The sequence below is a fragment of the Argentina silus genome, assembly GCF_951799395.1.
Source record: "Argentina silus genome assembly, chromosome: 4".
Taxonomy (NCBI): domain Eukaryota; kingdom Metazoa; phylum Chordata; class Actinopteri; order Argentiniformes; family Argentinidae; genus Argentina; species Argentina silus.
In genome coordinates, this window is record NC_139658.1 from 17,452,130 (window position 1) to 17,466,248 (window position 14,119).

Genomic DNA, 14,119 nt, shown 5'->3' on the forward strand with positions numbered 1-14,119 from the left:
TGGATTTATTGGCAAAAATCTCCGCAGACTTGTGAGTATGACGCCGCTGAATTGCATCGTTGCTGTGTTATTGTTTTCCTGTGTGCTATGCGACAATTTTCGTGAGAAAGACAACTTCGCCGCGGGCGGGACACACGCAACATTTGAGAGACCCCCGAGAACGAGAGAGGTTCGTAGTGCCATGGAGGAGAGAACAAGTTTAGATCAGTCGGGACAACACAGTGTCAACAAACGGAGTGCTGGACCTGAAGGAGAGTCGTGCAATTCTCTAACGGGATTCGAGTCAACGCTAAAGAATAACACACACATCGTAAGTAGCCTGTCTATGGTGGGTCCTCTGTCACATTATCACCCAATTCCAACCTTGCCACAGTTATCTGCCCTCGAGACTGGCAGATGTCGGCCCAAGGGTGATGTGCGATACACAATCAATCATTCAGATAACCTTGCCTGTTGCGGTGATTATCACAAGAGTGACACTGCAGTGAATAACCCCTGTGGAACTTTTCGATGAGGCAGCCAGATATCGTAAGAGGCCTGCATGTTTTATCATTCTGGTCCAAGAAAACTCTGTACTTGCACCTTTTTTTCTAGCCCAGCATTAACGCACACATTCAACTAATCAAGGGCTGGCGGTGATTGCTTAGACAGGTATGTTATTGCTGGGCTTGAATGATAATGTGCAACCTTCTGAGTTCCTGGCCTAGATAGGTTGGCAACCGAGAAATAGGCCTGTATGCCATGCAGTTGGATGTGCAGACAGAGTTGTATTAGCCAGTCGGTGTAAATTGCTGTCTGTAAGCACTAGCAGGGTGAGAGAGCATATATGCAGTTTCTGCAAGCTGTTCTTTGTGAGGCTTCTCTCTGCAGTCCACACTGCTCTGTTCACTGCTCTGCTGAAGCGAAGGAGGACATGTAGTTTCAGAACAGTTGTAACGTGCTGGGAGTCATGAGGAGTCTCCGGACAGATGTCCCAGGACAAAATACTGTTAAGGGGTTGAAATGTTTGTGTGTGTGTTGTTTATCCCAGGACAGTACATTCAAGCCATTATGTGTATTAGAGGAAATTATGTCAGGTGATTCTGCTTAACTCAGCTGTAAGCATGCAGAATATAACAGTTCCTCTTAACCTGCTACTTCAGGCTACTGGTGGCCTCAGGCTGAGATAGACTTAGGCACTGACACTTAGGCAGCCTACATAGTTACGGCAAACCTCTTCATCTTTCTCAAACCCTGCCTTTTGTAGTCATAACTTCCACATGGACAGCTTAAAGGGACTTTCAAGCCAATATGCTTATTCTCAGAACCCTCTCCCCATCCCAACTTGGTTCAGCCCATCCACAGATAAATGGGACTAGGCAACATTGACCTAACCCAGAGTTTCCTCTAGTTCAAACTGCTATACTCCCACCCTCCTTTAACCTGCAGTTTTGGAAACCAGCAGTAACTTGATTTGGCCTCCGTTTCTCTGCCCGCAGTCAAACAGGAAGTGTTTTTAGAAGCAGCACAGCCAGTTCAGCCCTGGTGTTTTATGGTGGGCGACTATTAGAGCTCCAGCCAGAGGAATGTTCTAGAACTCTGTGAAATGCAGCTTGGACTGAGGTTCTGGAATGCCCCTGGACAGTCTTTGTGGTGTCTGTGAATGAGTGGGGTAGAGTTGGAACACCTGGCGGCGTTGTTTTTTTTTGTTGTTGTCCTGTTCTCACTAGGCTGTAAACATTCCGCATATGTTTCCCCCGGACCTCCAACTGGTCAGAGACATTGGGTTCTCTTTTGGTCTGAATGTCCAGAAGTGTGTTTACCTCTGAAATATCCAAGACTGGAATACAAGAATCCAGAGCACAACAACAACAACACAGTAGGCTACTGCTTACAAACACTCCTTCTCCTCTCAACTCACTCCTACTCAATTGGTCCTTGGAGAGAAGGCTCTCCAAAATACCTTTTTATTTTAAGAGCTGGCTTACTTTGTGTTGTGAAGGTCTAATTTTTGCATTGGTCATTTGGTTTAATGTGTTTAATGTGCAATAACATTATCCTCATCTCCTCCTCCCTCCCTTCCCCCCTCCCTCCTTCCTCTCTGGTCAGAATGTACAGAGAAAACATGTTCTGTTCTCTGTGTGAAGCCCAGAGCTGGGCTACAGCCAGCAGCAGAGAACCAAGAAAAGCAACCGAGTGATGTTCCACATGGTGTTTGTGTGTCCAGAAGAGAGGGGGAGAAGGAGGGAGGGAAGGAAGGAGGGAGGGAGGGAGAGAGGGTTGGGTGGGTGAGAGACTTAAGGAGAGAGGGATGGAAAGTAGGAGTTGGTGGGAGGGAATGAGACATAAAGAGAGAAAGGGAGACAGGGGGAAAGAGAGCTTCAGGATTGGCTATGTTTTTGTTTTTCATAATATCCCATCCTCAGTCAGTGGGGGTGGAGAAATGGGCTGTGCGAGACCTGAGGGACCTGATCCTTCTCCCCACACTCTAACATCACTCAGCTGACTGAGCTCCAAGTAGAGACAGACTTAGGGCTCCATCCCAGCCCCAGCCTCATTCTTCAGCCCACTGTACCCCTGCCCCAGCCTCATACTTCAGCCCACTGTACCCCTGCCCCAGCCTCATACTTCAGCCCACTGTACCCCAGCCCCAGCCTCATACTTCAGCCCACTGTACCCCTGCCCCAGCCTCATACTTCAGCCCACTGTACCCCAGCCCCAGCCTCATACTTCAGCCCACTGTACCCCAGCCCCAGCCTCATACTTCAGCCCACTGTACCCCTGCCCCAGCCTCATACTTCAGCCCACTGTACCCCTGCCCCAGCCTCATACTTCAGCCCACTGTACCCCTGCCCCAGCCTCATACTTCAGCCCACTGTACCCCTGCCCCAGCCTCATACTTCAGCCCACTGTACCCCTGCCCCAGCCTCATACTTCAGCCCACTGTACCCCTGCCCCAGCCTCATGACATTTACATAGCTTCATCTCAAAGATCACATGACACAGCCCATGGGCTTGACCTCTTCTGAAGATTTATTTGTGTCAATATTGATGTAGCAGTCAGGTTAATACTTAGAGCTCTGTGGAATAAGGGGCTCACTGTGTTAGTCTGTGACCTCTCAGACCCACACTGCTCCACTGTGTGTGTGTGTGTGTGTGTGTGTGTGTGTGTGTGTGTGTGTTAGAGAGGGGGAGGCGACTCCCTTTTCTGTGTGTGTGTGTGTGTGTCTGTGTGTGTGTTGGGGGGGGGGGGGGGGGCGACTCCTTTTTCTGTGTGTGTGTGTGTGTGTGTGTGTGTGTCGGGGGGGGGGGGGGGGGGTTGCAGAAGGTAGAGCTAGGGGTTGGGGTGGTGATTATATTGAGTGCATAACAGACAGCTTTGAAAATAACCCCTGACCCTGACCCTGACCCTGACCCTACCTAACAGAGAAGTCACATCTTGATGTATGAGGTCTGGCAGTCATCAACTCATCGGGTCACTACCAAACACTAGGCTGCTGTTCTTCATAGAGTAGCTAACCTGTTGCTCCTCCTCTGTTCTTCTTCCTCCTCTTCCTCCACCACTTTCCCCCTCTTTTCCCTCCCACCTGAGTTGAAAAAACATTGACCTCACTGAGACAAAAAAACCCTCCCTTTCCTCTCTCTTATCCCCCCTGCGTCTCGTCAAGTGCTGTCTGACCAAGGCTGACCTGACCCACATCAACCTTGCTGCTTGGTTTGGGTTTGGGTTTGAAACTTTGAGACGGATATCGTCTGACCAGGGCTCAGAAGAACAGATGTGGAAAACACCCCTCGGGTTAGACTTGACACAGGTGTGCCAGCAAAGGCCTGTCTCCTATACAACTCTTCACACAAGCATGGGCCCCCTGCCCAACTCCTCCTAACACAGGGTAGGTAGCGTGCAGTCACACAACATTGGAACCCAGGAGTGCCAACGTGAGCCACGAAAGATGTTTGTCTCTGCAGGATTCTTAGAGCTCAGGGTCAGGAACGATTGAATGAACAGATTACTTTGGAGGAGGGGTGGAGAAGAGGATGTACAGATGCATCTGGAGGAGGAGGAGGAGGAGGAAGAAAAAGAAGAAGAAGAAGAAGAGGAGGAGGATTAGGAGGAGGGATGGAAACTTGTGTTCATACTTGGACGGTGCAGGAGGGCGGTTTCCCCTGGACCTGTTTACCAGTAGTTTCCAGCGATCTGCCTCCTGTGGCTTTATAGACAAGCACACAGACTCTCCAGGGCTTACCTGACCTCGTAAACAACACATGTATACCCTTCTCTCCAGAGTGAACCAAAACCCATGGAGAATTTAACCAGCTTTCTTATTATACCATAAATTACTGTGGACAAGAGCACCAGCCAAATTACTAGAATATAGAGCTCTGTGAGCTGTATTGAAGCACAACATGGATGGAAATGCTCGCTCCTTTTTTTTCATTTCATTCCATTCTCTGTCTCACACACACACACACACACACACACACACACACACACACACACACACAATCACTCTCTCTCTCCCTCTCTCTCTCACACTCTCTTTCTCTCTCTCTCTCTCTCTCTCTCTCACACACATTGTGTCAGTGACTGGGCTAGATTGAGGGGCCCCACAGGAAAATGTAGGGTGTGTGTTAAAGAGAGAGAGGGGGGACGAAAACTCCCTTTTCTCTCTCCTGCTCTCAGGACACCAGTAACTCTCTTGTTCTCAGCCTGTCAGCAAGGCAGGAATGTAGGTCACACACACACACACACACACAGTTCCGTTTAAAGAGAATTGTTTGGGCAGTTGAGACAATTTGCCCCATCACCTTGGCCTGGGAGAATATTGTTTGTGTGCGGTTAGGCGTGCGTGCATGTGTGCATCATGTCATGTCATGTCATGTCATGTCATGTCATGTCATGTCATGTCAGTTCTCCCTAGCTAGCCTAGACCAGACAACATGTTACATTTCCTCAGAGCAGGGGAGAGGTAGCCCAGTCACATGAGAGAGGACAATGACCCTCTCTGTGTTGTGGCGTGTATGATGTCACTATGAGTAGAGATTGGCTGTGTAGCCAGCTTCTCCTGGAATGACCACGTGGACCTGGTGTTTCCACTTACTGTAGAGGCCTTGTGATGTTGTACGTGCCGTCCCTCATCTATGCATACTGACCTGGCCACACACACACACACACACACACACACACACACACACACCAGTTTAGATACTGTTGCTACGTGTGCATTATAGTGATCCTATTGATTGTGTTTGTATTGGTGTAGTTCCAGTAATCTATTTAACCTCCCTTCATAACCCCAGGTTTATAACCTGCCTCTCTCTCCTCTGTCCACAGTACTCCTTCAATGACCTGAGTGGCTCTGTGTCTCTGGCCTGGGTGGGAGATGGCACTGGAGTGAGTATATTGTGTGCGTGCGTGCATGCGTGCGTGCGTGTGTGCGTGCGTATGTCCGCCCTGGTCCACGATTCACTTACTTAGAGAAATATATTTGTTGTAAGTCGCTCTGGATAAAGGCACCTGCTAAATGTAAAAATGTAAATCTTGTTCTGTCCTGTCCTGTAAAGCCTGTGTATCTCCTCAGGTGCTGCTGGCCTTGACGACGTTCCAGGTGCCTGCTTTTATGATTCGTATTGGCCAGTCTAAACTCTACCGGAGGTGAGAAAACACACATAATCTTTTATGGGAATGCCCAGTTGAGTATTTGGGGGGGTTCGTTTCCAATGCAACACAAAGTACCACTAATTCTTAAGGATGATATTTCAATTAATTTCCTAAATGGGCAGTTAAATCCTCAGTTAAAATGCTAGCATGTTACTCTGCTTCCCCCTCCCTCTCTCCCTCAGCGAGGACTATGGGAAGACGTTCCAGGACGTGAGTCACCTGATTAACAACACCTTTGTCCAGACAGAGTTTGGCATCGCCATCAGCCCAGACAACTCTGGCAAGGTCAGCATCTCTGTCCTTATCACTGCACACAGGGGTAAAGCAAAGACACAATCAGGACGCTCTATCCTCAGTGTTTTGGCTACAAGACTGGTCTTGAAACCGTGACAATTAAAAAGCCTAATTTATTTTTTTATCTCCCATGTCTTTGTTTTTGTATCCAATGCGTATGGTATCTGCTCAGAATCTCTTTACAGATTACATGATGTCATATGTATATGTCAGAATGTCTGTACAACATTTTAGCAAGTCAGAGTGTCTCTCAGCCTAGATATCTAGTATTTGTTTGTCTGTGTCAAGAGTGAACAGTGGAGCTCGAGACCCTGTTCCTCCTCCTGACATACTGTGATGTCCCGCTCCTCTGTCCCTCCAGGTGATTCTGACCTGTGATGTCTCGGACGGTGGCGGATCCCGGCTTGTCCGCTCGCACGACTTTGGCCGGAGCTTTGTGTCGTCGGACCTCCCCTTCTTCCCGCTCATCCAGGCGTTGTATAACCCTGGAGACAGCAACGTGCTACTGTCACTCAGCATCACGGTACGACCACTAACCTTTAACCTCTAACCAACTGACTGCTGAATCTCTTCCTCCTTCTCTTTTTTTTCTTTCTTTTTTCTTTTTCTTTCATACCTCTCTCCTCTCCTCCAGTTGGACTTGTGGCTGTCTGAGGACTTTGGCGCCACCTGGAGGAAGATTCATGACAGTGTGTGCCTTGTCAAGTGGTGAGAGCTTCCTTCGACCAACTGAGCAGACAATCAACCAACAAACTAAACAATGACATATCCTTTATCTTTGTCTACATATGTTTACTTTATAACATTCATTCAATCCCTCTGCACCTAGCATGTTACCTTGTTAGCATGTTAGTCCAGTAGAATATGTGTTCCCCTTGCGGCCTCAACTCCCTCCACCCGTTTCTCTCTCTTTTTCTCAGCATCCCTGGTGAAGGGTTGCATGCTGTTCTTATTTGTGGTATTCACAGGGTTCATGTTCATGGTTCAATCGAGGCCAGAACACACGTTTGTAGTGCGAGTGCATACGTGTGTGTGTGTTTGAGTTTCGGAGTATCTTGTTGTTATTCCAGCTGGCTTGCCTACGCCAGTTTTGACCACGTATTTGACTCCACTTTCTTTTGAGTTCAGATGAGGTCAGAGCGTCAGGCTGTGGTTGTTACTGTGTGGACATGGCCTCACACGGCATTGTGGGAAGTGGGAACATTGTGGGATATGTGACCACATTTTAAATTGAGGCTCTAAGCAGAATGTGAAGAAGAGGTTCGGGCTCCCATAACAGTAAATCCTGACGCAGAGTATTTATGTGTCACACTTCCCTTGACCCAGCAAATCTTGAAAGTGTGTGTTTGTGTGCGTGTGTGTGTGCGCGTGTGTGTGTGTTCATGATCGTGATCCCAGGGGCCCTGAGAACAGTATCTACTTCACCACAAACAACGGATCCTGCAGTGAGTGAATACAACAACACAGTCTTAACATAACACACTGCTCTATAAACAGCAGCACATGGTGGTTTTCTAACTGCCATTAAACACTGTGTGTGTGTGTCTCTCTCTCTCTCCCCCCCCACCCTCCTCTCAGATGATAAGGGGATGTTGGAGTTGAGGAGGACAGTGGACTATGGTAGAAGTATCAGCAGCATCGCCAGCAGGGTCTACTCCTTTGTACTGGGAGGGCGTTTTGTCTTCGCCTCCATCATGACTGGCACGGTGTGTGTGTGTGTGTGTGTGTGTGTGTCTGGTTGTGTATAATGTGTGTGTGTCTATAATGTGTATGTGCGTTTCCCAGGGTACCCTACGTGTGATCCACGTGTCAGTGGACGGTGGTGATGTGTGGAACATCGCACAGCTCCCCACCGTCGGCCATGACCAGTTCTACTCCATCCTGGCAGCCAATGACGACATGGTTTTCATGCACGTGGACGAACCTGGAGGTCAGACGTAGCCCACTGTGATGATGATGATGATGATGATTACTACCATGATAGATTCTTGGCTCTGGAACTCACCCCCCCCCCCCCTTCATCCTGACATTAGTGAACATCTCTAACCAATCATTTAAGACAAATTTTAAAATCTTATAAAAGTGCTATATAAGTTTGATGTATTATTATTTATCCAGGTATCTGGTTTCTCTCATCTGTTCTCTCCTCTGTGCTGTGTTCACAGACTTGGGTATAGGCACCATCTACGTGTCAGATGACAGGGGGACGCTGTACTCCAAGTCTCTGGAGCGCCATCTCTACACCACCACAGGGGGCGACACTGACTTCACCAATGTCACCTCCCTCCGGGGGGTCTACATGAGCAGCATACTCACAGAGGGTGGGTACCTGGTTGCCTTCAGGACCAAGCTCAGTTTAGGAGGACATATTTGGAGAAGAAAAAGGAAGATGAGGTCTCATGTTGTGTCACGTTTAAGAACTACAACACATTAGTTATTGTTCTGTGTTGAACACTCAGACCACCCCCCCCCCGCCTCCTCTGACCCCCCCCCCCCTCTCTCTCTCACTCTGTCTCTCCAGATGGCTCAGTTGAGACAGTAGTGACCTTTGATCAGGGAGGGGAGTGGCGACCGCTGCAACGGCCACGGAACAGCCGCTGTGACGCAGAGACCACCACCAACCGGCCCGACAGGGTGAGACACACACACACACACACACACACACAAAATCACAGATCGATCTCAGGGGCAACCCCAGTATGAGAGCATAGGCATCCGTCCCATCGAGAGAGAGAGAGAGAGAGAGAGAGAATTTCCATCCATGTTGTGCCTTCAATATAAATGCTCACAGAGCTCTATATTCTCGTAATTTTAACAGGGTTGTCTTGAGCAGTGTGTTCTCTCCTCTCCATACAGTGCAGTCTGCACATCCACGCCTCCTACAGCATCTCTGTGAAGATGAACGTCCCTATGCTGCCCCTCACACAGCCCAACGCTGTAGGCCTCATCCTGGCTCACGGTAACACACACACACGCACATATACTCATGCACACACACACACACATACTCTTGCACACACAAATACATGCATGTACACAGCTCTCCCTCTCTTTCTCTCCGCCACCCCCCCCCTCCCCCCCCCCCCCCCCCCCCCTCCAGGTAGTGTGGGAGACTCTGCGTCAGTGCTGTCTCCTGATGTGTATGTGTCTGATGACGGGGGCTACTCCTGGCTGCAGGCGCTCAGCGGACCCCATCACTATGCCATGCTGGACTCTGGGGGACTGCTGGTGGCTGTGGAACATTCACCCTCCCCTGTCTATCAGATCAAGTGAGTGGGTAGGGGGTGAGGTAGGGAAGGAAAGAGGGAGGATTTGGACATTTTTTGTCTGGGGTTTGCGAATAGTAACATCGAACGTCTCTGTACTACCAATGTAGACTTGTACTATAACTTATAGCATGATGTTTACAGTCTGTCACCCCCCCACCACCACTCCACCTCTCCGCCTCCTCCATTCCAGGTTTTCCACAGATGAGGGCCAGTGCTGGCATGTGTATAACTTCACCAGTGAGCCTCTGCATTTCTCGGGCCTCAACTTGGAGCCAGGAGCTCGCTCTATGAACCTCAGTCTGTGGGGCTTCTTGGAGAAGGGTGGTCATGGGAACTGGGTGTCTGTCACCATAGACTTCCGCCAGCTACTCAACAGAGACTGTGAGTGGGTATCCGTCTGTGTTTGTCGTTCTAGCTCATTGTTACCTGATTGTCATCCTTACGTGTTCCAATTTATGCATTTTTATGCAAGTGCTTATGCATATACACTGTTGTGGGATCAATGCTACAAAGAATTGGCTGAGAGCAAAGGGAGGCCCTCCCCAGTATTAGTATAGTGTTCCTAATAAAGTGTTTGATGAGTGTATATTATATTATATGTCCCATGGTTGTCCCAGTTGTTGACCTTGTCTGGTCTGCCTCCCCCTACAGGTCGGGAGGGGGACTATGTGCAGTGGCTGGCTCACTCTGCTGACCTCAGCAACCCCACTGACGGGTGTATGCTGGGCTATAAGGAGCGTTTCCTGCGGCTGAGGAAAGATTCTGTCTGCTGGAACGGGAGGGATTACGTCATTACCACCCAGCCCACCCCCTGCCCCTGCACGCTAGATGACTACCAGTGGTGCGCCTTCAAAAATCTTAGCCCTCCTTGTTTCCCCTGTCTATGCACGCTGAACAACTACCAGTGGTGTGCCCTCATAAACCCTCCCCTCATCCTCTCCCTCTTCTTTTCTCCCACAAACCCCCCCCCTGACTCCTATCAGCTTTACCCTGTCACTTGTGGTATTGTCTTTTGTCCTTCTCACCATGTTCAAACATTAAGCAACTGACCGGCACATGTAATAATATGGTTTAGTAATGTCTGTCTGTCTGTAGTGATTTTGGCTACCACCGGTTAGAGAACAGTTCAGAGTGTGTGGAGCAGGCTGATCTGAAGGGACGAGCTCTGGAGTTCTGTCTGAATGGGACCACAGAACAACTGCAGACCAGTGGGTAAGTCGGTTATGATAACCAGAAAGTGAAAGTTCCCTTGCGTTCCCTTGCGTTCCCTTGCGTTCAGTGAGAGACAGCCAGCCCTAACCTCATGGGTATCCCACAAGACCTGCAGGAGGGATGGGCTCCTCGAATGGACTTCATTTACTGATCATTCGTGGAGTGCTTTTGACCGGGTTCCTACCATCCACTTGAGTTATGAATAGCACACTAGAACTAGAAATGCTGGTTTTGAACAGCAGAAATTAATAGTGAGCCTCAAGCACTCACCCTCTCTCTCTCTCTCTCTCTCTCTCTATCTATCCTGCTTTTCATTTCCCCCCCTCTCTCTCTCTCACACATGCTTTCTACCTCTGTCCCCAAGCTACCGGAAGATTCCAGGGGACCAGTGTGAGGGAGGGGTCAAGCCAGAGAGGAAGGAGATTGACCTGAAGAAGAAGTGCATCAGCAACATGCTCTACCCAAAGTCTCTGGTCAGTGTTGGTGTTCAGGCCAAGGAGTTGGTAAAACCCACTGATCTTTTGTTAAACATACTCAAGATTTGCCCTCTCTTTTCCATTGCCCACTTCTTCCATCTGTCTTTATGTCTCTCTGTCTCACTCACTTTCTCTTTCTCTCCTTTTTCTCTCTCTCTCTCTCTCTCTCTCACACGCACACACACACACACACACACACACAGACGGAGGCCCACTCATTAAGCTCTGCCCCTATAGTAGTGGTTGTCTTGGCGATCCTGCTCCTCTGTGCTGTGGGAGGTGTTCTGCTGGTCAAGAAGTACGTCTGTGGAGGGAGGTCAGTTTACCCCGTACTCCCATCATACACCCACACCTACTTACTACTACTGTTCTTCAGCTCTGGTCCTGGGGACCAAGTATATCTCTGTATCTGTCTCTGATGCATCTCCCTCCTCTCCCTCAGGTTCCTGGTGCACAGGTACTCCGTACTGCAGCAGCATGCTGAGGCTAATGGGATAGAGGGAGTGGACGAGCTGGACACACACACCATGGAGACGGGCAAAACACACTACCACGATGATTCAGACGAGGTACATTTCTTGCGCGCGCGCACACACACACACACACACACACACACACACACACACACACACACACAAGCATCACAAAGAGAGCCTTACTCTGAGAGCCACTTGGGAGAGCATGAAGAGATTTATGTACCACTAATAATTATTTTTTATTTTTTTTATTGGCTCAAGAAGACTCCAATATAATGTGTCATGTAATTTGACCTCCTTTCAATGCGGTTTCAAATACAGTGTTTCTTGTTTGTTTGTGTGTGCACTTGTAGGATCTTTTGGATTGAGAGGGGCTTTGAAAGACTTGACCCACCTCTCCAAGACTACATCCTAGTAGCTTGTCCAAGACACCATCCCCCATGATGCCCCAACATGGCCTCTCCTCTTGCCTGTCCCCCAATGCTGCTGCTTCTGCTCAGTGTCTTCCCCAGTGGCCGGAGGACTGCTGATGGCTCGAAGCTGCGCCACAAAAGAGATCCGAGCGGGTCTTGAGAGCAGGGGGCTGGAGAGCTTGTGAAAGCACAGAAGAAGGCCTTTTGTGTCCTCGGGAGCTTTTGTTGTGTCTGTCGTCGTCCTTTCCCCACATCGCTTCTTTTTATGCAAATCCGAGGAGATGGCCTTTCATGGCTGTGGTGGGGGTGCAGAGAGGCTTGGAACAAAAGCAGTGACTCTGGGATTGGTGTGACCGCTTTATGCTGAGTTCCCAGGGCACTATGCCTGACATGCTACATGTTTATCTAAGAGACAATATGGAAAATAGGATGTGCAAAGCATTCAGATGAATTGATATCGAGTTTGATATTTTGTCTAAAAGCTGGTATTATCTACCAAGTAAAAAAAAAAAAAAAAAACATTTTCATGAAGATGTATGATTATACTAAATCTCTTAATAGTTTCAGGCCCTTACCAGCTGTAGTGAGTGTATGCTCACTTTAATATAAGCTTTTACTGACAATACCTTCTCCTGCCCTGTGTGTGTGTGGTTGGAGTGGGAAACTTGAATTGTATCACCAAAGCACTTTCAACATTTAGTATTGCAGATCTCATTGGTAGGACTGAGAGGATGGTGAATATGGGGCAAACTACTTATGACGTATAAGCCCAAACAGAAGATAAAGATATGCACTAGTGAATTACTTTAGCAATACAGGGAGCCCATTACTTGAACCGTCTATCATAATGCCTCATATGGGGCCGGTTTCACAGACAAGGCTTAAGCCTAGTCCTGGACTAATTCACACTTTCAATGGCAAATTGCCACTGAGGATGCTTTTTAGTCTTGGGCTAGGCTTAAGCCTTGTCTGTGAAACCGGCCCATTGTGTGATAATACTGAAATAACAAATATCAGCTGTCATGACTTACTTTTTATACTGTCATGATAAACCAACGCTTAGGTCAGCTAATTACTGCTAGCTAATAGTTTGTATCATGACTCTGTTAAGACAGTTGCCATAAGCTGACATACCTTGTCTAGACTTTGTCATTATTATGGCACAGTTATAGGTAAATGGTTTTCCACAGCAACTGGACTGTCACCCCACCCCAATTAATAAGCTGTCCTTGGCCTATTTTACCGCCATGTCGCTCTACTGAAGGAGGACGGTGAGGGACTGAATGTGCCACTTGGCACTGTGTCAAGTCTTAAAACAGTTAAGCAGCAAACAGTTTTTTCTCATAACCGTTTTGTCAGCTATGAGGAACAGAAAGTTAATTTGTGTGATGATCCTTCTTTGTTTTGTTTGATTAAAAGGTGTTACAGTGGCAATTAAGATTACCGAACTATGTTAGGATAGTTAACCATTCTGCAAAAAGCTTGTGTTTCCTTGGAGAATTGTTTGTTGCACTGTAAGCATCTGCAGATATGTGAAATAAATCCTTACATTTGCTTGTCAATGTATAATATTACCTCAGTATTTTATAAGCTAACAGGTGAAGGTGACTAGTTTGAGTACTCATTTGTCTTTAGACAGTGAGCTGTGTGCTATTGAGTCTTTATAATACTTAGTCCTAATCATTTCCAAGACAGAAATGTTACATAGTTGCCTTGAAGATTTGAGAAGCCAACCTTTGTTTTTTGGACGGTAATGCATGTCTGATGCGTGACAGAAGTTATATCTCCACTCGCGTAATGGGGCTCAGGGGACCCAGTTGGTGACACATGTTTTGCAAACTGACAGCTGTCATATTTTATCACAGAGTGATCGGTCTGGATATGAAGCATTACAAATGGCAGCTCATGCTGGGTCAGTGCAATGGTAGGCTACTGTTATAATAGAGACTGACATAATAATGCTTTTTGTTGCTTAGATTTTCTTTGTGAATATTGTACAATTCACAAGATTCACTTTGCTGACTCCACTGGACTAGGCCTAGTCTTTTCCCCACCTGTGTTGTGAATGCAAATTCACAAATGGCAGAGGCAACTCCTGTTTTGCATTTGCATTATGTTTTTTGTTCATCTCATTGAATAAATAACACTTATTATTTTCACATTCGTGTATGTTTGATTCACTATAGAACACAACAGGTTGACCAACATAGGCCTGATATATGACACGTGGTTCAGAAGATGTCATTAAGCTTGACACGTGGAATTCACATCAAATAATACTCCATAACAGTAATTATATCACGATAATGAGTTTCAATAATGAAGTGGGACATGCGAGCAA

General features: G+C 47.7%; 1 protein-coding gene across 1 annotated transcript; it reads left to right on the plus strand.

Moving 5' to 3' along the window:
* Positions 1-181: 181 nt before the first annotated feature.
* Positions 182-11,881, plus strand: sort1a (sortilin 1a; the record flags this gene model as incomplete). Its single annotated transcript, XM_083668493.1, has 20 exons — positions 182-310; positions 5,312-5,371; positions 5,559-5,632; positions 5,821-5,923; positions 6,294-6,455; positions 6,567-6,640; positions 7,331-7,377; positions 7,511-7,638; positions 7,718-7,862; positions 8,098-8,253; positions 8,454-8,566; positions 8,789-8,891; positions 9,033-9,201; positions 9,392-9,582; positions 9,853-10,042; positions 10,297-10,413; positions 10,778-10,886; positions 11,093-11,205; positions 11,332-11,458; positions 11,719-11,881. The coding sequence occupies 20 exons, from the start codon at positions 182-184 to the stop codon at positions 11,731-11,733; spliced, it is 2,325 nt and encodes a 774-aa protein (XP_083524619.1). The 3' UTR covers positions 11,734-11,881.
* Between the last annotated feature and the right edge of the window lie 2,238 nt (positions 11,882-14,119).